This window comes from Dipodomys merriami, unplaced genomic scaffold (assembly GCF_024711535.1).
Source record: "Dipodomys merriami isolate MVZ:Mamm:240054 unplaced genomic scaffold, mDipMer1.0.p SCAF_62, whole genome shotgun sequence".
NCBI lineage: Eukaryota > Metazoa > Chordata > Mammalia > Rodentia > Heteromyidae > Dipodomys > Dipodomys merriami.
In genome coordinates this window covers 5,132,035-5,157,649 of record NW_027206202.1, presented here as the reverse complement: position 1 = coordinate 5,157,649, position 25,615 = coordinate 5,132,035, and the positions used below count along the sequence as shown (strand labels likewise).

The window sequence follows — 25,615 nt, the reverse complement described above, 5'->3', positions numbered from 1 at the left end:
GCCAATGAGGCAGAATTGAGTAGCAAGAGACTTTATTTGGCATGTCTCTGCCTACTTAGGCTTAACACTAAAACTCACTGCAATCACCAAGAAAATAAGGGATTGCACAAGAATTACATCACAAAAGCAGGTAACCTCCTATGTACAATGCGCCTCCTGAACATCATTTGCAATATATTCTTTGGTTTGGTTTTTTGTTGTTCATTTGTTTTTTTGTTTGTTTTGGTCGTGGGGCTTGAACTCTGGGCCTAGGTGCTGTCCCTCAGCTCTTCAGCAAAAGGCTAACGCTCTACTACTTGTGCCACAGCGCCACTTCTGGTTTTCTGGTGGCTTATTGGAGATAAGAGTCTCACAAGCCAGGCACTGGTGTCTCACGCCTGTAATCCTAGCTACTCAAGAGGCTGAGATCTGAGGCTCAGGGTTCAAAGCCATCCCAGGCAGGAAAGTCCATGAGACTGTTATCTACAATAAACCACTAGAAAACTAGAAGTGGCGCTGTGGCTCAAGCAGTAGCACGCTTGCCTTGAGCTGAAGAGCATAGGAACAGCGCCCAAACCGAGTTCAAGCCCCAATACAGACCAAAAAAAAAAAAAAAAAGTCTCACAGACTTTCCTGCCTGGGCTGGCTTTGAACCTCGATCCTCAGATCTCAGCCTCCTGAGTAGCTAGGATTACAGGCGTGAGCAACCAGCACCTGGATTTCATTTGTTTTCTTTTTCTGTGCCTATTCTAGAGCTTGAACTCAAGGCTCAGGTCCTAGCCTGGTTTTCTTGCTCATAGCTGGTGCTCAACCACCTGAGCCATGCTTCTAGTCTGGCATTTTACTGGTTAATGAGAGATGGGAGTCTTCCTAACTTTTCTCCAGGGCTGGCTTTAAACCATGACTATCCCAAGGAATACAGGTGTGAACCACAGGCATCTGGGGCTTTTTTTTTTTTTTTTTTGCTAGGTTTCACTATGTAACTAACCTAGGCTGGCCTTAACTCTCAATCTTCTTGCCTCCACCTCTTGAGTGCTAGGATAACAGACCTGGGACAATATACCTGCCTTTTTTTGGTCCGTCATAGGGCTTGAACTCAGGGCTTGGATGCTTCCTTGCTCAAGGCTTATAGTGCTCTACCACTTTGAGCCACAGCTCCACTTCTGGTTTTCTGGTGGTTTATTGGAGATAAGAGTCTCATGGACTTTCCTGCCCAGGCTGGCTTTGACCCATGATCCTCCTAAGTAGCTAGGATTACAGCATGAGCCACTGGCACAAGCCACCAGCACCTGGCTTTCTTGTTTGCTTAGCTGAGGCAAAACCTAATCAAGTCCCAAATGAGAAATGTAAGAAGTAAAACAGAAATGGAGGGACAGAGGGTGAACAAATGTAGCAGTAGTACACACTAGACACTATGTTGAAAATGAACTATATAACTTGTGGGTGGGGACTGGAGAGAAAAACTTGAAGAAAGCAAGGGAAGGGATATTGTCCAAAAAGAAATGTATTCTTTACATGATTTATGTAATTATATGTATATAATTACAATAACGATAAAAAAAATTTCAAAAAATAAGAATACAAACATTCAACAGGTTTGCAAACAGCAAAACTGAAGGAGATCCAGAGAACTTTCCTAGGGATCAGTTTGTTTTGTACTGCTTCTCAATGCTCTGTGAGGCTGCTCAAACACCTAATTCCAGTAAGCTCTCTCCCTTTTCTAACCTTTCAGATCTGTTCTTTGTTCAAGCCTAGATTCCTCTGGAAGTCACACTTTCCCAGCTCAACTGCTGCAACAGGACCCAGAGGCTCTTCATCTTGCTGCTGGCTCTGTAGCTGTTTAGCGCTTGGAGAAACAGAGCCCTTACCAAGTGCATCGTCGTCATCTGTGGTGTCACTGGCCAGCCGGAATAGAGTGGGCCGCAGCTTCTCACATCTTTCATACACGACCTGGAAAAACACAGCCTGATTTGCACAGTCCTAGGCCCCCACATAAGATCCTAAACCCCACCACTGAAGCAAACAGCAGTCCTGATGCAGGGTAGATTCTTCAGGCTGTTCCAAATTCATGACAACGGGTATAAAGTAAGATGTTTCACAAAGTCTAGGCTTGGTGTGTGTGTGTGTGTGTGTGTGTGTGTGTGTGTGTGTGTGTGTCTGTGTGTGTCTGTGTGTGTCTGTGTGTGTGTGTGTGTCTGTGTGTGTCTGTGTGTGTCTGTGTCTGTGTGTGTGTGTCACAAAGTCTAGGCTTGGTGTGTGTGTGTGTGTCTGTGTGTGTGTGTGTGTGTGTGTCTGTGTGTGTCTGTGTGTGTGTGTGTCTGTGTGTACCAGGACTTGAACTCAAGGCTTCACACTTTCTTTTAGCTTTGGCACTCAAGCCTGGTACTCTTACCACTTGAGCCATACCTCCACTTCCAGCTTTTTGATGCTTAAGCTGGTGCTTAATTGGAGATAAATGTCTCAAGGATTTTCTGCCTGGGCTGGCTTTGAATTGAGACAATCAGATCTCAGCTTCCTGCTTTTTTATTTTTATTTTTATTTTTTGTCGGTTGTGGGGCTTGAACTCTGGACCTAGGTGCTATCCCTCAGCTCTTTAGCTCCAGGCAAGCACTCTACCACTTTGAGCCACAAGGCCACTTCTGGTTTCTGGAGGTTAATTTGGAGATAAGAATCTCATGGACTGGGGGGGTTTGGGGGGAAGATGGGATGGGAAGGGGAAACAAAGGAGAAAGCTACAATGCTTGATAAGAAATGTACTCATTATCTTGCCCATGTAATTGTAACCCCTCTGTACAGTATTTTCACAATAAAAAAAAAAAAAAGAATCTCACGGACTTTCCTGCCCGAGCTGGCTTTGAACCTTGATCCTCAGATCTCAGCCTCCTGAGTAGCATCACAGGCAAGAGCCACCAGCACATGGCCCTGCTGGTTTTTTAAGAAGTAGATAAGCAGAGCACTGATGGTTCACACCTGTAATCCTAGCTGCTCAGGACACTAAGATCAAAGGATTGAGGTCAAAGGACTGTATTGCCCAGCCTAGGCAATGCATTAAGGTCTGAGAGATTCCATCTCTAATTTATCAGCAAACTGTCAGACGAGGTGTGACTCAAGGGGTAGGGTACCAGCTATGAGTGGAAAAAGCCAAGCAAGAACTCAAAGCCCCAAGTAAAAACCCCAGTACTAGTAAAAAAATAAGTTTGTCAGGAAATACCGTATGGCTTCCTAAGGCTGGAACAGCTTTTACAGTGGATGAATCCTCCCCGCTTTACCACTGTTTGAGAACTTCCCATTCCAAGTGTCTTGTGACCATCTCAATCCCTTAACAACACACACTGTTTCATGGCCTCCTGCTGAGGAGTAAAAGCTCCGCACAGCTTCACTCTGCTCCCCTCCTTCAAGGAGCTCAAGAACTAAGGTGACTGCCAGGCCTTCCCTGCCTGCTGCCTCTCTCTGGGCCCTTTGCTGGGAGGGGAACTGTCCTGCACTGACCTTCCTGATGTGACCTCACTGTGGGAGGAGACGGATCCCGCGATGTCCGCCGGACGGAGCTCAGAAACCTGACCCTTTCCCTGCCACCCAGACCAGGGCTAGTGTGAGGTTCTCCTACTGTACCCAATCCAGTCATGGCTAGGAGCTGGGGCAAATGCACAAAGCAAGCTGGCCACAATGAATTCCCGTCAGTAGTTCATAATTGGGAGACTGTAGTTCACTTCTACCAATATTGTAAAATGGACAGCCAAACATAGGGCCTGGAAGGCCATCTTTCCTGGAATGGAGAGAAGACTGAAGTCAGCCTGCAGGGGATGCTATAAAGCCCTAAAGACCAGGAGAATGGTCACCTCAGCCACTACCTCACTATGAAACCAGCTGCTGGCTTCTTCCATAGAACAGGGCATCAGCAAGAAAAGGAGAAAAAAATAAGCTAAACTTCACTAAAATTTGTGTGTGTGTGTGTGAGTATACGTGCGTGCGCATGTACTTTAAAACATGCTATTGCTTGGCACCAGTGGCTCATGGCTGTGATCCTGGATACTCAGAAAGCTGAGATCTGAGGATCATGGTTCAAAGTGACCCTTGGCAGGAAAGTCATGAGACTCTTATCTCCAATCAACACTGAAAAGCCAGAACTGGAGCTGTGGCTCAAGTGGTAGAGCACTAGACTTGAGCACAAAAGTTCAGGGACAGCACCCAGGCCCTGAATTCAAACCCCAAGACCAGCATCAAAAAAATAAATTAATAAAATTCATGCCAGGATGATGACTCACATCTTCAATTACAGCTATTCGGAGGGCAGAGATCAGAAGGATTGCAGTTTGAGGCTAAGAATGGCAAGACCTCATCTTAACCAATAAGCTGGATGTGGTAGGTGCATGCTGGTGGTCCCAGGTACTGGGCAGTATAGGTAGGAGGACTGCCATCTGAGGCTGGCCCCAAGCAAAAACTCAAGACTATCTGAAAAATAAGCCAGAAAAGGTTGGAAGTGTAGTTCAAGTGTGCCTAGCAAACAGGAGACCCTAGATTCAAACCTCATTACTGCAAAAACAAAACAAAAATGCATGTAATACAAAAATGAAGACAAGGGCTGGGAAGTTGGCTCAATGGTAGAGTGCTTATCTTGCATGCATGAAGCCCTAGGTTCAATTCCTCAGCACCACATAAGCAGAAAAAGCTAGAAATGGCATTGTGGCTCAAGTGGTAGAGCACTAGCCTTGAGCTGAAGAGCTAAAGGACAGCACCCCGGCCCAGAGTTCAGGCCCCACGACCAACCCCCCCCCCCCAAAAAAAAAAGAAGACAAAAAGATTTGTGCAGAAAAGATATAGAAATGGCTAAAAAGCCCATCCAAGGGCTGGGAATGTGGCTTAGTGGTACAGTGCTTGCCTAGAATGCATGAAGCCCTAGGTTCAATTCCTCAGTACCACATAAACAGCAAGGCCAGAAGTAGTGCAGTGGCTCAAGGGAGAGTGCTAACCTTGAGCAAAAGAAGCTCAGGGACAATGCCCAGGCCCTGAGTTCAAGCCCTACAACTGGCAAAAAAGAAAAAAAGAAAAGAAAAGAAAAGCCCATCCATCATAGTTACTCAGGCATGAGTTAGTGACCTATGTCTGTGATCCTAGCTACTCAAGAGGCCAACACCAAGGCTTTGAAGTCAGACCACGGGGAATAGTATACAAGACATTCATTTCCAATGAACCATAAAAATAGAACACTCAGTGGCTCAAGTGGTAAAGTACCAGCTGTAAGGCAGAGTGCAATACCTTGAGTTCAAGCCCTAGTACTGACACCCAAACTATATAAAAAAAATTAATTAATTAAAAAAATAAAAGATGCTCAGCATAGCCATCAGGGAGGTACAGAAAGCCGTCGCTTCATACTAGGGTAGCCAGAATAAAAGACAGGGACAGTTAATGGTGGCTCATGCCTGTGCTCTTAGTTACTCAAGAGACTTAGATTCCAGTTCAAAGCCAGCCAGGAAAGCTCATGAGATTCCATCTACAATGAACTAGCAAAATGTCAGACTGGTGATATGGCTCAAGGGGTGAAGTGGCAGCCCTGAGCAAGAAAGCTGAGCCAAAGTGTTAAATCCTGAGTTCAAACCCCAGTATTGGGGCTGGGAAGGTGGCTCAGTGGTAGAGCGCTTGCCTTGCATGCATGAGGCCCTGGGTTCGATTCCTCAGCACCACATAAGCAAAAAGAAAAAAGCCAGAAGTGGTGCTGTGGCTTAGGTGGTAGAGCGCTAGCCTTGAGCTGAAGAGCTGAGGGACAGCGCCCAGGCCGAGTTCAGGCCCCACAACTGGACCCAAAAAAAAAAGTTAAATCTTGGCTCCGAATATGGCAAATCACACAAGTAGGTGCTACCCAGGAGAACCACAGAGTCGGTTCTCATGGCATTCTGCGCATCACTCCTTAGGGCCACTTAATCCACACTCACCCAAAAGATGGAAACCACCAGTAACCACAAGCAGATGCACGCGCACACGCACACACACACACACACACACACACACACACACACACACACACACACACACACACACACACACACACACACACACACACACACACACACACACACACACACACACACCCCCGCACGCACACACCGCACGCACATCAGTCAGGAAAAAGTAGCAAGGATATATGCTACCTACATGAGTCTAGCCAGAATTGAAAATAAATCAGTGTCTGCTAAGGGATGAGGAGCCGGAGGAGGAAGGGATTGAGGAAATTGGGAGGTGATAGCCATATTTCCTGTCTTCGTGTGATGATGAGCACAGGGCCAAGCACATGAATATCATTTTTAGGAGAGGCAAAGCCCCAGGGCTGGTGTCCCGCCAGGGTACCTGCAGGGCTTCCTGGTCTGGTGGGGCCTGGCCCGGCCTGCGGTACGTGCTCAGCATCTCCCTTAGCACTTTCACGTGGCTTCGGACCTCCTCCACCGCACTCACCCTCTTGGACACTTTCTCTGATTTTTCTTGCTCCTTTAGGAAGAAAGAAGAGAACGCAAGTGAGAGCCAAGGCCCGGATGATACCTGAATATGAAATAGGAAGGGAGCTCCAGAGGTCCTGAGTCAGTGAACAGGACTTACTGGGTAATGAGGAAGACACCCCTGGACTCCCTGGACTCCCTGGGTGGGAGGGACGGGGGGGGGAGAGGGGGGAGGGGACCATCTATAAGAACCGACCCCAACATGTACTGGTGGCTCACGCCTTTAATCCTAGCTATTGAGAAGTCTGAGATCTGAGGATCATGACTCAAAGCCAGCTGGGGCAGCAAAGTCTGTGACCTTTTTTTTTTTATCTCCCATTAATCACCCCAAAGTTGGAAGTGGAATTGTGGCTCCAAGTGGTAGAGTGTTAGCAAAAAAAAAGTGAGCTTAAAAATGCTCAGGGTCAGCACCCAGGCCCTAAGTTCAAGCCCCAACTGACAAAACAACAACAAAAATCTCAAACTTGGCCACCACCACCATCAATGGGACAGAAGAGGGATCACAGAATGCATTGAGCATGTAGATAAAGGAGCCCAAGTCACAGCAGAATGACTGCTGCTTCTAGTCACCAACTTGCTGCCCTCAGGGACACAAGGCTCCCTCTCACTCAGATCGGAGCTAGGCCATCCCCCCACCCTCTGATATGCCACCCCCACCCCACCCCCTGCCTAGGGAACTGAGTGCCCACCTCCTTGACCAGGTGCTTAATAAGCCGGTTCGCAGCCTGGAGGTCCTCGGGGTGGCTGCTCTTGAGAAGTCTTGTCAGCAGCTGAATAGAACAAAAGGGAGTAAAGCATGGAGGTCCAGTGGAATTGGCACCAACACTGCCCCAACAATCTGTGTGTGCTACCATACAAAGCTGACACAGTGACATGAGGACGGGCAGGGCCCAGGGTCAATCCCGAAATACCACTAGCTATCATGGGGTGGGACATGGGAGGACAAAATGCCCTAGGAACATCTGGGCACCCTTCCAGATTGCAACAGCTGATAGGGAGGTTCTACTGGCTGCTAGTGGTAGAGGCCAGGGCAGCTGGCACAGAATACTCTAAAGGCCAAGTGTGGGGCTGAGCAGGAGCTCAGGAGGAGAACGCAGGCCTGACATACACAAAGCCCGTGATCTATGATGGAACAGACTCTGATGGTCCTCTTTGTCACTATGTCCCAAGGCCTGGCCAGGCAGCTGGCACAAAGGCCCCTCAACATGAGCTGGGAGGACTGGAGGAAGAACTACAGGAACCCAGCTTCTACCATTCTTTGAGATCACGCCACACTGTCTACAAATGTCACATCCCAGCAGAAGAGGAGCTGGTATGGAAGACAACCCAGACCCCAGACCAGCCTTGCTTGCTGTGCACACAGCAGCCAGAGGGCACGCTGAGTGGGTGCAGCTGGAAGGAGCGCCTACCTCTGTCCTAACAGAGCCCCCGATCTGCAGTCACCAAAACGTAATGACTGCGAGGGGCAAAGGACTGTGCCTGGGTCCTGGCCTAGGATGTAAGCACCTTCTCCTGACAATGGCTGAGGACCAGCCATCCTGGGAGGCCTTGGAGGAGAGGACAGGGGTGGGTCAGGACAATGGCACTAAAATGATCTGTAGCCACACACTGCCCTTTCCTTTCCAGTGCTGCCCCAAGTCCCAGGCCCACACTTCACCCTCCCCTCATGCTGTCCTCTGGAGCCTTCTTTCCCCAGGAATACTTGTTCAAACACGGGGAGGGACAGAGAGGAGCATTTTCATCTGGTCCATCCATGGACACACAGGACCTTCTGCTACCTCATATCTAAGAGTCTGCTCCGGGGCATGGGGCTCACCCCTCCATCTTCCCACAGTCTACACTCATGCTCACAGACCAGACTGCATCTGAGAAGATTTCCCAAGAAAGGCACCAAGGCCAAGGGAGGAGTTCCTTACCTTGGACTTCTCTTCATCAGCATCAAAGATGGAGCTCTTGGGCCAGGGGGAAGGTGGAGGCAAGATCTTATCCATAGGCAGTTTAGGGTCTTGCTTTATGATTCCTAAAATATGCAATGCACAAGGTTCAGACATGGACACAGTTCCTCCTGACTTCAGTGTGATCCAGAACAAAGTCCAGGTAGCCCTGGCTCCTGATACACTAGGGAAAAAAATCCATGGCCTGCTTAGTAGATCTTTGCCAGTCTGCTCAAGGCCTGAGCTCCATACCCAGCACCTGCCCAGAATAAAATACTTCTAGCAAGAAAGAAACATCATTCCCCAGGTAGGAAGCATGTCCTGACTGAGGCCGGACTGATAACAGCCCACATAAGTCCCTGGGACCCATGGCCAGTCAGGGATGGAGATGGAATCAGAACAGACTGCCCTCGGCTTCCTGAGGCTAACATTGGAGGGCAAGAGCAGAGAGAAAAGGCGCCTCTCCTGAGCACAGGGCAGCAAGAAGGGGAGCAGGGACTCAGAAAAACTCCAGTAAGTCAGTCCCTAACCCAAACACCAGTGATCACTAGAGAAATCTGAAGGCTGCTGGCACTGTGGAAGTTCAGGGCAACAGCATCTATAACAGCCTACCCTCTGTCCATCAGAAGGAAGTGTGGCCTATGTCCAGGGCTACAGGCCTGTGACATCGGTTCCACTGTCCTACACAAAAATGGGCCTTTTCCACATATAAAGCCTACAAAGAGTAGGCAGATGGCCTTGGGGACACAACCCAACCTTGCTTCTTCAGCATCTGATAGGCATCTCGGATCTTGATGTCCTCAGGGAACCAGACAGTCCAACTGAAGAGGATCTCGATGACACGACTTTTCACTTTCTCGGTGGCCCAGGCGCCCAGGTACTAAGGAGGAAGGAGCAAGCGGAAGGGTCTGAGACTACCTGGCCATCACTCCAGAGGTACTGCTGAGGCCCAGAGCATGAGCTGCTCCAGGTTCAAGCCAGGTGAGAGCCCGTCTACAACACTGCCACAGTCATTCTTTGACTACATATAGAATTCTTTACAAGCTTAGATCTTTGTCCCTCTTCCTGGCACAGACTCTAAGAATAACCTGTGGAATTTCCTCAGTGATAATGGTGTTTTGTTATTTCAAAGAAGTTTCCGTGGGCTACAGCAGAGTTTACAGTAATGACTATTGATGGAGTGCTTCAATTGTCTCCAGGGAGTCTGGTTACCCACCAAAGACTAGCCACATAATTAGAGAGATAGAATTTTCTGCCTCATTCCTTGGCCTTTGTGTGCGTGTGCATGTGTGTGTGTGTGTGTGTGTGCGCACGTGCGCGCGTGTGAGTGCATGTGTGCACTCATGGGGGAAGGGGGTGCGCGCATGTGCGCATGCACTGGGGACAGCATTCCAGCAGGCAGCCAGGGACTTCCTCAGTATGGCAGGTCTGGAGGGCTCACTGACTGGTGAGCTACTGCCACCCCAGGAGGGCACAGGCTCGACTCCAAGTGGATGCAGGGTGTCCTCTGCCCATACCAAGCCCAGCTTGAGGATCACTTCTATTCATACACTTCATGATGAAGCACTAATAAAAACAGAGTGCCATTGGGTGATGGTGGCTCACACCTGTAATCCTAGCTACTCAGGAGGCTGAAATCTGAGGATCTTGGCTGGAAGCCAGCCTGGGCAGGAAAATCTATGAGACTCTTATTTCCAATTAAGCACCAGCAACAAAAATCGGAAGTGCTGCTGTGATTCAAGTGGTATACTACTAGACTTGAGTAAAAGAGCTCAAGGATAGTGTCCATGGCCTGAGCTCAAAGCTGCTCTAGGACTAGCAAAAGAGAGAGAGAGAAAGAAAGAAAGAAAGAAAGAAAGAAAGAAAGAAAGAAAGAAAGAAAGGAGAGAGAGGGAAAGAGAGAAAGAGAGAAAGAGAGAGGAAGGAAGGAAGGAAGGAAGGAAAAGAAAAAAAGCAGAATGCCTTCCTGTGAGCTGTGTGTGGCTCTAGTGAACTGCACACCCTGGGGGGGGGGGAGGGGTAGTAGTGAGCAGTGCACACAAGTGCCTGCTGACTTGATGCCAAAGCTCAGGGCTGACACCTGAAGCACGGGGAGGTGGGAGTGAGCTCTTCATGTGCAGTGTATATGAACAACATGCAACCCCACGCGGGGCCAGAAGTCAATTGAAATGGACTAGAGAATTGCTGGCTCCAGAGAAAAAGGGCTCAGCTGATGGCTAAGTGGGAATGGGCGTGGCGATGCTGACAGGTGAAGGAGGAGCTGTGTAGGGGATGAGGCCGGAGGCAATTGGACACTTAATCAGACCTAAGCTTAGAGGAACTTTGGGCCTCCAGGCTGGAGTAGCTCACCTTCTGTAGGCCACATGACCCTAATAGGTGGCCATTTTCAAGGGGGAAATGTGGAAATGCTAACTAATGAGGGGTGGGGGTCAGCTGACAAGCTGGACTGTCACCCCACACCTGGCAGAGGAAACAGCACACCTGTGCTGGACCTCTTCCCGCAGCAGCTGGGAGGCACTGCGCATGCGTGAGCCTGCCCTGCTCTGTGAGGCGACAGGACCTTGAAGGTGGAGGGGGGCAAGTGAAATGGGGGCAAGACCAAGCCCTAGGTACTCACCTTTGGGGACAACACTTTGATCAGCTCATTCAGGAAGCGGAACTTGGCCACCTCACTGTGGAACTTCTCCCCGCAGTGGTTCATGCACGTCTCCAGCACCTGTGCACATGGGTCCCCAGTCAGAGAAAGCCAGCAGCTCCAGGACTCACCTTGAGCTGAGCACTGGGTGACATCGGCACAGCTCACTCCTCTGAGAGCCCACCACAGCCCTCCCCTGCAAGCCCACCATGCTGCTAGTGCTTTGGAAAAAGGAAACACTTTCAGATCAAGAGGAAAAATGGCACCTATATGAGTCCCAGAAGTAGCTTGTGGGGATGGGGAACATGCACTCTGAAGCTATCTCACTGTGAAGAGGACTTTTGAGCAGGTGACCAGGGTCTGAGAATCATGCTCTTCCCTGAGGTGGACACCCAGGCATTCCCCCCAAGAGGTTCCTCCAGGTACTCAAAAGCAAGCTGATCCTATAACTGACCTCTCTGGTTCTTCAAATGTTCAGCTTGGGTTTTGTTTTTTGTTTTCTTCCCTTTGTGCATCAGCAAGGCTTGGCCTCAGGTCATTGTTTCTTAGCTTTTTTTTTTTTTTTTGGTAGGTCTTGGGCCTGAACTCTGGGCCTGGGCGCTGTCCCTGAGCTCTTCAGCTCAAGCTCTACCACTTGAGCCACAGTGCCCCTTCCAGCTTTTTCTGCTTGTTTGGTGCTGAGGAATCGAACCCAGGACCTCATGCATGCAAGGCAAGCACTCTACCACTGAGCCACCTTCCCAGCCCTTTTAACTTTTGGGGGTTTTTGTCGTTGTTGTTGTTTTTTTTTTTTTGTTAAGTCATGGGGCCTGAACTCTGGGCCTAGGCACTGTCCCTCAGCTCTTCAGCTCAAGCTCTACCAATTGAACCATAGCACCACTTCCAGCTTTTTCTGCTTATGTGGTGCTGAGGAATCAAACCCAGGGCCTCTTGCATGCAAGGCAAGCACTCTACCACTAAGCCACCTTCCCAGCCCTTAATTGGGCCAGGCACTGGTGGCTCATGCCTATAATCCTAGCAACTCAGGAGGCTGAGATCTGATGATCCAGGTTCAAAGCCAGCCAGGCAGGAAAGTCTGTACAACTCTTTTTTTTTTTTGGTCGGTCGTGGAGCTTGAACCCTGGGCCTGGGCGCTGTCCCTCAACTCTTCAGCTCAAGGCTAGCGCTCTACCACTTGAGCTACAGCGCCACTTCTGGTTTTCTGGTGGCTTATTAGAGTTAGGAGTCTCACGGTCTTTCCTGCCCGGGCTGCCTTTGAACCAAGATCCTCATATCTCAGCCTCCTGAGTAGCTAGGGTGACAGGTGTAAGCCACCAGCACCCGGCTTGTACAACTCTTATCTCCAATTAACCACCAGAAAAACAGAATTGGCATTGTGGCTCAAACTGGCAAAGTGCTAGCCTTGAGCAAAAAGGCTCAGGGACAGTGCCAGACCCTGAGCTGAAGCCCCAAGACAGACCAAAAACAAACAAAAAGCCTCCACACAAAAAAAAACAACCACCACAAAGGTATTAATTGGCTTTGTTTCTAATTCTAGAATTGGCCAGCGCTTTATTTCACAAGGCAAAATAATAGGTCCTGTGTACAACACTGGGCCCAGAGCCAGGCTTGTACTGCAGCTGCTGCCCTCTGCAGGCAGGACAAGGCCTCACCCAGCCGCTTTGCTCATTTCTGTTACTTGCTACTTGCCAGCCCTCACAGAGGAAGGACAAGCAGGGAGGCTCACACCTATAATCCTAGCTACTCAGGAGGCTGAGATCTGAGGATCAAGGTTCAAAGCCAGCCCGGGCAGGAAAGTCTGTGAACTCTTATCTCCAATGAACCACCAGAAAACCGGAAGTGGCACTATGGCTCAAGTGGTAGAGCGCTCACCTTGAGCTGAAGAGCTGAGAAACAGCACCCAGACCCAGAGTTCAAGCCCCACAACCGACAAAAAAAAAAAAAAAAAAAAAAAAGTTCTCAGTGCTCCTTGCTAGAAACAGATCTGGGAAGGACACTGTGACCCAGAGTGCATTCCTGCCTGCCGCTGCTGGAGGCCGGTGAAGCAGAAGTGCTCAGATGCCACACAGAGGTAGCACATAGAGGCCTGGGGCAGACGCAAAGATCCTCTTTCTAACACTGGGACAGGAAAGCCTGAGGCTGAGGAGCGCGCCCACTCACCGTCAAGGCATACAGAGCTTCCTTCTCTTGTGGAGACTGGATCTTGTGGGCCAGCAGCCAGGGTGCATGCGTTGGCCTACGGGGAAGAAAAGGCATGTGGCAGGAAACACTAACTAGTTTGTGTGCTTGTGCAGGAGCTGTTATCCCAAAGCAGAGGGACCATGCTGTAGGACCTCTCCCCAACCCCTGGGTCAGGGACCCACTCTCACCCACTTGTGCTGTGACCCTTCCAGATCAAGTCCCCTTTCTGCCAGGCCCACCCTCCCCTCAGTCACCCGAGAACTCCAGGTCACAGTCAGGCCCACAACCACCACAGTACCCTCTGTTCCACCATTAACTGCTATGTAAACAGTGGAACGGCAAGTGTCAACAGAGGGAGGGCACATTCCAGGACAGACAGGCACCTTGGGTGAGTGACAACTCCTCAAAAGCTACCAAGGGGTTTTGGAAACAAACTCAAGAAAAACCTCACCCTGGGCTGGGCTGGGCTAAAGCTGAGTCTGAGTGGTGGATGAATAACTAGCATGCATGAGGCCTTGGGTCCAATAAATAAATATTAATAGTTGCAAAAAAAGTACTTTTTAAAAAAGCAAAGTGAAGCCAGACACCCGTGGCTCATACATGGAATCTTAGCTACTGAAGAGGCTGAGTTATGAAGAGCACAGATCAAAGCCAGCTGAGACAAGAGAATCCTGTTAGACTCTTATCTCCAATTAACCAGCAAAAAAGCCTAAGTGGCCAGGCGCTGGTGGCTCACGCCTGTAATCCTAGCTACTTAGGAGGCTGAGATCTGAGAATGGAGGTTCAAAGCCAGCCCAGACAGGAAAGTCCGTGAGACTTTTATCTCCAATATACCACTCAGAAAACCAGAAGTGGTGTTGTGGCTCAAGTGGTAGAGCGCTAGCCCTTGAGCTGAAGAGCTGAGAGACAGTGCCCAGGCCCAGAGTTCAAGCCCCAAGACCAACAACAACAAAAGCCTAAGTTGCTCCAGTGATAAGAGCACAGGCTTTAGGGCAAAAAACTCAGAGACAGCACCCAGGCCCTGAGTTCAACTCCAAGATAGGCCAAAAAAAAGCAACATGAATTTGCTGACTTTAGAAAAATACCGTGATGACCATGATAATGACAATTTGCCTTGTGAAGGTTAAAATGTGTTTGTGACTTTAACTAAGTATGACTATTTCACAATACTGTGAAATATGTGAAATTTATGTGATCACCTAATCTCAATTTTAAAAAAAGAAAAGAAAAGTGAGAGAAAGGATGGATTAAGAGTATGGGTAACAATGTTGTCAGACACCTTGTATTCATTCATATACTGTTCTGTAGAATGGGAACTTCTTTGTACAACTACTTAAAGATAATAATAATTAAAATGTTAAAAAGAAAAAGGAAAACACTGTGAAGGGAAGAAAGAATGAAGAAAATCTCAAATGTGTAACAGTTGGTCCCAAGAGACCCAGGCCTGTGCTCAGCGTGGGTGACAGTCGGTCATACCTGTGAGTGACCTTACCCATTGGGGTCGATGTTCACTTGCTCACAGAAATTCTGGATAGCTGACCAATCCTGTTCCAATGCACTTGGGTCTGTGGCTTTATCTATCAAGCAAATAAAATAATCAATGTAAACAAAGTTATTACCATAACTGTGGGGATCAAGAGCTGTGGCATTACCTTTGGAGGGGACCGGAGTGGGCAGAGACCAACAAGGGTGGAAGCAGGCCAAGTGTGCGCATGAGCAAATAAGCCCACAGGCAGTGACCCAAAAGTGGCCCCATTTCCATGTGGAGGCCAGAACTGCCATGTGGTCAGTGAGAGCCAGCGGCTGGGAAGTTGCCTTAAGTCGCCTAGCTGCATCACAAGAAGAAAGCACCTATCACAAAAAGGCTGCCTCAGTCCTGCCCTTTCCTACAACTTCCCCCACTGATCACCTTCCAGGCTATCCAGTGTCTCCAGTGAAGTCTCTGCTGGTCCCAACAGAAAGGCTCTTTCAGGTTAGAAACTTGAGGGTAACACAGGGATTTTGGTTTTGTTTTGTTTTGTTCTTTTACTTGATGTCAGGACCCACACACTGACCCTTAACTTTTTCCCACAAAGCTACCCACTTGAGCCACACCTTCACCCTTGGGTTTTGAGTGGTTAGAAATAAGAGTCTCTCAGATTCACTTGCCCAGGCTGGTTTCAAACCTGGATCCTCAGATGGAGGATTACAGGAGGCATGAGCCACCGCAGCCTGGCAGGTTGTATTTTTGTTGGTGGTAGTGGTGGTTGTGGGGCTTGAACTCTAGACCTGGGAGCTGTCCCTCAGCTCTTCAGCTCAAGGCAAGTGTTCTACCACTTGACCTACAGTACCACTTCCAGTTTTTTCTGGTGGTTTATTGGAGATAAGAATTTCCTGGACTTTCCTGCCCGGGCTGGCTTTGAACCAAGCTCCTCAGATCTCAGCCTCCCGAGTAGCTAGGATTACAGGCGTGAGCTACCAGCACCCAGCTCAGGTTGTTATTTTTTTATGTTATTATTACTGTTGTCCAAAGGTATACTCCTCTCCATTCAACATTCTCCATCCTTGAAGACTTGTAAGACTTCACATTTCCTGTAGAAAATCTCCAGCCCCTAACTGCCCTCCCGCCTCACTGAGGGCCCCACCAGCAACTCAGAGCCTTCCTTCCAACGGTGGCAAACTCAGGGCATGTGCAAGCCTCATGCCTGGACTGCCAGTCAAAGGCCACACCCACTGACTCCATTCCAAACCCAAACAGCCCAAGGGGGAGGGTGGACACGCCACATGCACCCCCCCCTACCCTGGTCTAATCTCAAAACCCTCTCCATTACTATCCAGGTCCCAAGGCAAATGTCCCACTTTCAAAAACACCTCCTCTGCTTTTTTTTTTTTTTTAAATCGCCTATCCCACAAAATATAAGCTATTTTTAACTCCTCAGAACTTTATTTTTTTTATTTTTTTTTTGAGACAGCGTCCCTGTTGCCAGCCTGGTCTAAAATTCCTGGCTCAAATGATCATTGCCTCCGTCTCAGTCTCTCCCAAGTCTCTAGGACTAAGGGCATGTGTCCCGATGCCCAGTTAAAACTCTGCCATTTTACCTGCCCCTCCCCGGAGGCTATGGTGAAGCTCTCAAGCTCCACCCTTCATCAGTCACAAAGTCCCCGGACTCTTCCTCCAGGGACTGTCAGGGGATTAAAGTAGATAGTGTCTACAATAGCCAGCACAGTCACACAGAAAAAGAGAGAAACAACCAATGAAGAGAGATCTGGAGGGGCTGAGGGTGTACCTCAACGGTAGGTGGCTTGCCTGCGCATGCGTGGGACCAGAAGTAGCATCTCGAGAAGTGCAAGAAACAAGAAAAAGAAAAAATATATATATAGCTCACACTCAGGAGGATGAGGTCTAAGGATCTCAGCTCAGCCAGCCAGCAGACACACTCAAGAGACTTATTTCCAACTAACCAGCAAAAAGCCAGAAGCACAGGGGTGACTGATAAGCGCTCCAGCTTTGAGTGCCCAGTCCCTGAGTTCAAACCCCAATATCACCACAGCTGATGTGATTGTTTATTATTACAAGACAGAGAATCTCTGCCATTTCCAATGAAGCAAAAACAAAAAACCACCTGCGCAGCTGGGAGCTGGTGGCTCACGCCTGTAATCCTGACTACTCAGAAGACTGAGATGTAAAGATCAAGGTTTGAAGCCAGCCTGCACAGTCAAATATGAGGGACTTGCTGGGCGCTGGTGGCTCAGGCCTGTAATCCTAGCTACTCAGGAGACTGAGATCTGAGGATCACGGTTCAAAGCCAGCCCAGGCAGAAAAGTCTGTGCGACTCTTATCTCCAATTAAGCATCAGAAAACCAGAAGTGCTGCTGTGGCTCAAGTGGTAGAATGCTCACCTTAAGCTAAAGAGCTTGGGGACAATGCAGCCCCAAAACCGACAAGTGTGTGTGTGTGTGTGCATGTAAAACTTATCTCCAATTAACCAGCAAAAAGCCTTAAGTGGAAGTGTGATGCAAGTGGTATACGGCAGCCCGGAAAGCCAACTGAGACCTCAAGGCCCTGAATTCAAACCCCAGTACCAGCACCAAAAACAAACAAAAACACAACAGGTTGTACATGCCTTATGTGGCTGAAGAAACACAGCCCTTGAAGACCAAGGTACAGATTTCTTCCAATGCTTAGTACAAGCCTTCCATCCTCATAGCTATAAAATACACACAGCCTCCACTCTCCATGAGCTTACATGCCAACAAGTCAAAAAACTGTAAATCAGGGACTATCAGTGACTATTTGAATAAATGATTCAAAGCAGTGATTCAGATCTGGCATCTACTTTACTTAAAAGTAATTCTACACCATCTAAGCTTCAGTTTCAGTTCATGACAAGGTCAGGGTTGACACCTGAAAGGAATTTCCAACGGCCGTATGTGATTGGTTCTGGCAGCAGAAAACAAGGCAGGCAAGCCCAGCCTCCCCCCTCCTCCGGGCTGCCCAGGCCCAGGGCCAGAAGGACAGGCATCAGCCTTTACAAAGAAAAGGAGAAATTTCTGGGAGATTAAGTCAATAAATCTTGTTTTTCTTTTTTCCTTTTAAATGTGCTAGATCTTGTATCATGAGGATCTGAAAATGGTCATAGTATAATAGTAACAGCTACACTACTGGGCACTGTAGAGGCTTACACCCATAATCCCAGCTACTCAAGAGGGTGAGACCTGGAGAATCATAGTTCAAAGCTAGCCCAGATAGGAAAGTCCAAGAGACTCCATCTCCAAATAATGAGCAAAAAATGCAGGGTTGGAGGCATGGCTGAAGTGGTAGAGTATCAGCTGTATAAGAACGCCTAGCAATTGCTTGAGGTCCTGAGTTCAAGGCTGGTACCATTAAAAACAAAAAAAAAAAGGTCCAGTGCCAGTGGCTCAGGCCTGTAATCCTAGCTACTCAGGAAGTGAGATCTGAGGATCATGGTTCAAAGCCATCCCAAGCAGTAAAACCCTTTAGACTCATCTCCAATTAACTATCCCTACCCCCCCCCCCAAAAAAAAGGCCAGAAGTAGCCAGGCACCAGTGGCTCACAGTTAAAATCCTAGCTATTCAGGAGGCTGAGATTTGAGGATCACAGTTTAACGCCAGCCCAGGCAGAAAAGTCCTTTGTGGGACTCTTGTCTTCAATTAACCACTCAAAAACCAGTAGTGTAACTATGGCTTAAAGTGGTACAATGCTAGCCTAGCGCAAAAAGAATTCAGGAGTGGAGCTGTGACTCAAGGGATAAAGTGCTTGCCTGGAGCAAAAAAGTTGTGTCTGCGGGGGCTGGTGGCTCAAGCGTGTAATCCTAGCTACTCAGGAGGCTGAGAGTTAAAGATCCCGACTCAAAGCCAGCTGGACAGGAAAATCAATGAGACTCTATCTCCAAGGAACCACCAGAAAACTGGAAGTGGAGCTGTGGCTCAAAGTGGTAGGGGGCACTAGCCTTGAGCAAAAGATCTCAGGGACAGTGCCTAGGCCCTGAATTCAAGCCCTAAGAGCAGCACAAAAAAAAAAGTCTCACAGCCTTTCCTGCCTGGGCTGGCTTTAAACCCAGATCCTCAGATCTCAGCCTCCTGAGTACCTAGGATAACAGATGTAAACCACCGGCACCCAACTGCTATTTCAGTTTTGAATAAACATGAATCAAACTAAGCTGGGCGCAGTGGCTCACACCGGTTATCCTAGCTACTCAGGAGGCTGAGATCCGAGAATCACCGTTCAAAGCCAGCCCATGCAGGAAAGTCTGATAAACCACTAGAAAACCGGAAGTGGTGCTGCGCTAGCCTTGAGCTGAAGAGCACAGGGACAGTGCCCAAGCCCAGAGTTCAAGCCCCATGACCGACCAAAAACAAAAACAAAAACAAAACATGTATCTAAGTACATAACCCTGGCTGCTCAGATTAGTTCAGAGGCCTTAGGCTGCTTCCAGAGAAAATGATCCCCAGGGGGTCAGCAGCTGGCCAGGCCGCATTACACCAATCTGCTCTAAGGAGGGGCCAAGAAGAAACTCAAAAGACACTTTCTCTCTCAGTGTCTATGAAATCTCCAGGTCTGAGACCCAACTGAGCTGGCACATGGGCAGGACCCAGAAACCACACTACAGCCACAGATTTACTTCATAAAACCAACGTTTTGTAGGGTTCACTTCAAGTCTGCTCCTGGGTCAGCTGTATTAAGAACACAGCTGAGACTCTGGCTGGGAGTGAAATAACTCACCCAAGAGTGACTAATTCAGAAGCTGAATCTCTCTCTCATAGCAGCTGCCAAGCACCGGCTGGGAGTCTTGACCCTGGCACCAGCAGCAGCGGGGGCTGGCAAGGGGGAGGTTGGGGGAGATCACTCAGTCACCTTCAGGGAACACCTTCCCCAGGGGTGCTCAGCAGTCAACAATTCAGCACACATGAAATACCAATGAGACCCACGGGAATGTCCTCTGCTGGATACCAGCCCTGCTATAGCTCAGAGTAGAAACGGACAGCAATCTAGACCTCTGAGGAGACCAAGGGAGGAGTAAAAGCTGTAGGAAGACAGTATCTATCACTAGGAAGAAGTCCAGGCAGAAGGAAGAGAGGATTTACTTTTAGCTCAATTTTTACTAAGCTACTCCTCTGACAGCACTATTAGCGCCAGGACCCACATTCAGAGACCAAAGGGACCAAGTCCTTTAAAAATAGCACCCAAAGCTCACACCAGTGGCTCACACTGAAAATCAATCCAAGCTACTCAGGAAGTGGAGGTGAGATCTAGAGGTCTGAAATAAGCCAAGGCAGAAAAGACTCCCATCTCCAATTAACCAGCAAAATGCTGGACTGGAGGGGCTGGGAAGGTGGCTCAGTGGTAGAGCGCTTGCCTTGCATGCATGAGGCCTTGGGTCGATTCCTCAGCACCACATAAGCAAAAAGAAAAAAGTGGCGCTGTGGCTCAAGTGGTAGAGTGCTAGCCTTGAGCTGAAGAGCTGAGGGACAGCGCCCAGGCCCAGAGTTTAAGCCCCACAACCGGACCCAAAAAAAGCTGGACTGGAAGCATGGCTCAAGTGGTAGAGTACCAGTCCTGAGCTGAGAGAACAAGGCCCTGACCTAAAGTCCCATACCAGTGAGCCAGTGCATGCATGAGCATATACACATGCATGAGCATACACACACACACACACACACACACACACACACACACACACACACACACACACACACACAGTACCTGACAGTGCAATGTCTCACACCTATAATCTTAACTACTCATGAGGCTGAGATCAGGAGGATCTCAGTTTGAGGCCAGCCAGGGCAAATACTTATCAAGACCTCCAAGCCAACCAACAAAAATCTGGTTCTGATGGCCCAGGTCTGTCATCCCAGCTACACAGGAAGCAAAAGAGAAGAACTGAAGTCCCAGATAAAAAGTGAGGGCCCATTCCAAAAAAGTAGGGTTGCTGGTATGGCTCAAGTGGTAAAGCACCTGCCTAGCAAGCAACCTGCCTAAGGCAACAACTAAAACTTCTCCAGCAGGGAGCTTTCAAAATAAACTATAGCATATCCACACAATGAGCACATAAGGTTTTTTATTAGCAGAAGTCAGGCAAGCATACATGAAACGACATGGGTCAATGATCAAATACATGGTGTGCGGACGGAAGCTGCAGAGCAGAAGGCACAAAAGCTGTTGTTTGTATTTTGAAAGCTTTCTCTTCGGGGAATTATTCCTCCCTATCTCCCACTCTAGAGGTTGCTGCCTCCATCCTACTCTTGGTCTGCAAATCTTTGTTAATTCATCTTCTGGGTCATCGTATTCCAAGATGGACCTGCTGGATCAACAAGCAGGAGAGCCGTAACTTTCCCAAACCCATTACTTCCACTGGTGGATAGCAAGGGACAGAACAAAGTAGAGAAAATCAGGAAAAGAATCTTGGTGCCAACAAGGAGCGCCTGGATTGAACTTAGCCCTAATGTTGGGCCTTTCTTCTGGCTTATTAAATGTATTGTCTTGTACTGGTACCACAGTAAGGCAGGATTTCAAGTGCTTCACCTGTATGAACTTTGATTTTCCCAATAACTCTAAGGGGAAGGCATTAGTCTCCACGTTCACCTTAAAGACACAATCTAAGCCAGGAGCTATTGGCTCACTCTTGTAATCCTTGTTACTCAGAAGACTGAGATCTGAGGGTTATGGTTTGAAGCCTGCCTGAGCAATCAAATCCCCAAGACTCTTATTTCTAATGTAGCCAGCAAAAAAACTATACGTAGAGGTATGGCTCAAGTACTAGAGCATCAGCCCTGAGTGAAAAAGTTAAGTGAGAGTGTGAGGCTCTGAGTTCAAGTTCCAGAACAAAATCAGTCTAGAAGGACTCATACCTGTAATCCTAGCTACTAAGGAGGCTGAGATCTGAGGATTGTGTTTCAAAGCCAGCCCAGGCAGCAAAGTCCATGAGACTCTTCTCTCCAATAAACCACCAGAAAACCAGGAGTGGCACTGTGACTCAAGTGGCAGAGCACTAGCCTTGAGCTGAAGAGCTGAGGGACAAGCACCCAGGCCTAGAGTTCAAGCCCCACAACCGACAAAAAAGAAAGAAAGAAAGAAAGAAAGAGGGGGGAGAGAGAGAGGGAGGGAGGGAGGGAGGGAAAAGAAAGGAGAGAAGGAGGAAGGGAGGGAAGGAAGGAGGAAGGAGGGAGGGAAGGAAGGAAACAAAGAAGGAAAGAAAGAAAGAAAGCTGAGATCTGAGAATCATGGTTCAAAGCCAGAGTGGGAAGGAAAGCCCGTAAGACTCTTATCTCCAATTAACCAGCAAAAGCCAGAAGTGGAGGAGTGGCTGAAATGGTAGAGCACTCAGGGACACTGCCCAGACCCTCAGCAGGGGGAAGTGTGGATAGAGATGATCCAATCCCTTTCCCCTGTATATCTGGCAATACCAAAGACATAAGTTCTTTGCCAGGTCTGGGCAGGGAAGGGATACTGTTGGGGTCATGGCCAGGGATGTGGCTAAACATTGGATAGTGCTGGAGACAACTCACCACCAGACCCTATTATCAACCCAGCATGCCAAGAGCATGGAGGCTGAGCCTCCATCCCAGCTGTCAGGTGGGTTCCCTTTTGCTTCTCCTACCAGCCTCTAAGGGTGGAGTGACAAACTAATTTGCAAGAGCAGTCACCTTTATCTCCCACCCCAGACACTCAGAGACAAAAGCTGCCTCTCTGCCAGCCTGTCAGGCTTCCTGTTTTGACTGTCACATCTCCAGCACCTCCCAAGAGAGCCAGTTCCCCTACTGAGGGACCACCAGTACAATGCGGGGACCACCTCTCTCCTCTTCTGCTCCTAGATTCTCAGTAGCTGCCCCCTCTCCTCCTCTTTCCCTGCAAGCACCATGAAAAAGACCATCTGGCTCACATCTGTAATCCTACCTTTGCAGGAGGCTGAGATCTAGAGGAATAAATACAGTTGGAAGCCAGCCCAGAGAGAGTAGTTCAGAAGACTCCCTCCCCAACTAACCAGCAAAAAGCCACGCTGGAGGCATGTGGCACATTACCAACCACAAGCAAGAACTTCAACTGAGCATGAAAGTCCCTAAGTTCAAGCCCCGGTACCCACAAAAAAAATTTTTTAAAGAAACTTTAAGGTCATGTACCACATTCTCCTTGCAAATGTATTCTGCCTGACCTTCACTGAAAGGAAAACGTCTAAAGTACTAAGTTACGATTCAAAGTAGTGGCCAACTTTTGAAAAATTCACACACAAAAAAAGGTTCTAACCTCCCTGACTATGTGGAAGATAGCCAGGACTAGACCTTATCTGAGAAACTAAAAACAAATGGGCTGGGGGTATATATATAGCTCAAGTTCACACTTGCCCAGCAAGCTCAACGCTGAGTCTAATTCCCAGAACTATGAAGAATAATTGGAGGACAGGGAGAAACCAAGCTAGAAACCAAGCAGTTTTAGAATATTCTACCCCAAAAGCTGGGTCTGAAGGAGCCTCTCCATGGGCAGCCAGGGCTCCAGACACTCGTATTTCCTGAGCTTGCTTTGTTATACCACCCAGCAGACTGCTCCATTCTCCATTCTGTGCAGCCTCATAAAACACAGCCTCTAGAATCCCCTTGTTAACTCAGTTAACCAGTTAGCTCAGATAATAGCTCTCATTAGTAACCTTTCACCTGCTGAATTCAAAATTCCCCCTTTTCATTTTTAAGCAATAAAACTACCCAAAACAGCGCTTTTAGGAGTTGTGTGATTCACAGCTCCCCAGTCTTCCCCTAGGCTCTTCCACAGTGCCTTCAGTTTCCAGGCTGTTCTTCCCATCTGTAGCCTTACACGTTGGGATTCCTGGGGATTCACTGCCAAAACCTCAGCTCTTCTTCACAGGCAACATTCTCCCTGAGCAAACTGCCTGGCAGACACAACTCCTGCGCTCTCTCTCCCTGGAAGTAGCCCAATGCCTGCAGCAGGCCTTTCTGTCCCACTCAACTGTCTTCTTATAAATCACCTCCTCCTCATTATCCATGAGCCCCAAAACTTGGGATCCACCCTACAGTCTTCCTCCACTGAGGACAGCCAGTAAGTAGGCTGTTGATCGGCAAATCTTTTCTCCTCTCCTTCCCCATTGCCTTTGTCCAATGCAGCCCCAAGACTACCAAGAACTCCCCAGATCTCACCATCTCCCTGGGGCTACAGTACGAGCCTGTCAAGCTTACAAGGATGAGCTTCTCCAGCTAAAATCTCCCAACGGTTTCTCCCCACTGGCAAAGATAAACTCCCTTTGGTAGCTCACCAAATCCCACCTATCCCACCCAATTAGCACGTTAGCACACAGCAGCACAGTCCTCCGCGGGTTCAGTTGGAGGCTTGGCACCCGCCAGGCCACTGATGAACTTGTTCCCCAGGCCAGGGTGTCCCCTAGGTTCTTGTCCTCTGGAATGGGGGGTGGGGATAGGGAGAGGTAAGTGCAGGGGGTTCCCACTGTTTACTCAAACACCTCTCTGTCAACTGCGACAATTCCCCCAGGGTCAACAGACCCCGCCAACCCACCGCCAGCGCGCCGAACCCGCGCCCCTCCCCCAGCCCGTTAACCCCGGGCCGCTCCCCGCCTGGCAGCGCTCCATGAAAACGACCCGGATGGCACGCCGCAGCGCCCCCCCCCCAAGCATGCAGCCCGGGGGGGGGCCGGCGGCGATCCCCTTCACACCCCGATTCCGCAGTGGTAGCGGGGTGCAGGAAGAACCCCCACACCCTACCCCCACCCCCACCGCGGAGAACACGGATCAGACTGGGCACCGGGGAAGCACGCGCAGAACCGCACGGCGGACAGCAGCAGGATAAAGACCTCGGCCTCCCGAGGGGGCCGCGTCCGCCTGCAGACTCGCGCCCCCCCGATCCCCCAGTTTCCGATGCCCCCCCCGCCCCTGCCCCATCCCCCACCCCGCGGACGGGGCTAGGTCTGTGCGGCCCCGTCCGGGTCGCCAGTCGGGACTACAACAATGGCTGGACCGCGTTCTGCACCGCGCCGGGTACAAAAGCAGCCCCCCCCCCCCCCGGGCGTCCGGCACCGCCACGGAAGAGCGCGGTGATCGCGGGTGCGGGGCAGCAGCGCCCACCCTTCCCCAGGCCCAGGGGCACCCCGGGGCGATGCCTTCCCGCGCCACCGCCGAGACCAGGCCCCGGGAGGCGGCGGGAAGCGACGCCGCGCGCAGGGCCTGTCCCCCCCCCACGCCCCGCCCCGCTCCCGCGCGCCCAGGGGCGGCCCCGCCACTCACTGAGCCACAGCTCCAGCGCCGCCGCCGGCCCCGGGGGGCCCTCGGCCGACTCGGCCCCCGCCGCCGGCCCGCTCCCCGCCGCCACAGCTGTCGCCGCCATCCGCCCGGCCCCGTGACGGTCCCGCAGCGGCCGCGGCCCCGGAGACGCTGCTGCAGTCGCCGCCTGGCGCGCTCCGGAGCTGCTGAGGCGGCGGCACGTGACTGGGGCGGGCCCCCGCGTGGCCACGCCCATGCCGGGGCTCTCGTGTGACCACGCCCCCTCGAGGCCACGCCCCCTCACAGCCTCAGGCTCGAGTCCCAGCTGTTGCTGTGGGTTTCCTTGTCCAGGATCTCTATCTAGCAAGGGTCAGAGCCTATAGTTAACCTCACAAGGCTTGTACCCCGTATATCTTCACAAATAAGGTCCCCAGATAAAATTCAAGACGCCCAGCTAATGCTGAAATTCAGAGAAAGAATTATCCTTTAGCATATGTGTTTGTATGTCTGCATATGTCAGTGTTGGGGCTTGAACTCAGGGCCTGGGCACTGCCCCTGAAGTCTTTTAGAGATCCAGGCCGGATCTCTACCATGTGAGCCACAGCTCTACTTCTGTCTTTTTGGTGGTGAATTGGAGGTAAGAGTCTCTTGGACTTTCCTGCTCCAGTGGGCTTTG

At 49.8% G+C, this 25,615-nt stretch overlaps 1 protein-coding gene across 1 annotated transcript in view; it reads right to left on the bottom strand.

Annotated features, from left to right (window-relative positions):
• Gga2 (golgi associated, gamma adaptin ear containing, ARF binding protein 2) overlaps positions 1-25,117 on the bottom strand; it is a 35,552-nt gene extending 10,435 nt beyond the window's left edge. The window contains exons 1-9 of the mRNA XM_070004339.1: positions 24,964-25,117; positions 14,710-14,794; positions 13,197-13,272; positions 11,019-11,117; positions 9,158-9,281; positions 8,384-8,487; positions 7,157-7,237; positions 6,322-6,459; positions 1,848-1,929 (exon numbers count right to left, since the gene is read on the bottom strand). Of these exons, the coding sequence (XP_069860440.1) occupies positions 1,848-1,929; positions 6,322-6,459; positions 7,157-7,237; positions 8,384-8,487; positions 9,158-9,281; positions 11,019-11,117; positions 13,197-13,272; positions 14,710-14,794; positions 24,964-25,063 (889 nt within the window). The 5' untranslated portion in view covers positions 25,064-25,117. The remainder of the gene's footprint in view (positions 1-1,847; positions 1,930-6,321; positions 6,460-7,156; positions 7,238-8,383; positions 8,488-9,157; positions 9,282-11,018; positions 11,118-13,196; positions 13,273-14,709; positions 14,795-24,963) is intronic.
• Between the last annotated feature and the right edge of the window lie 498 nt (positions 25,118-25,615).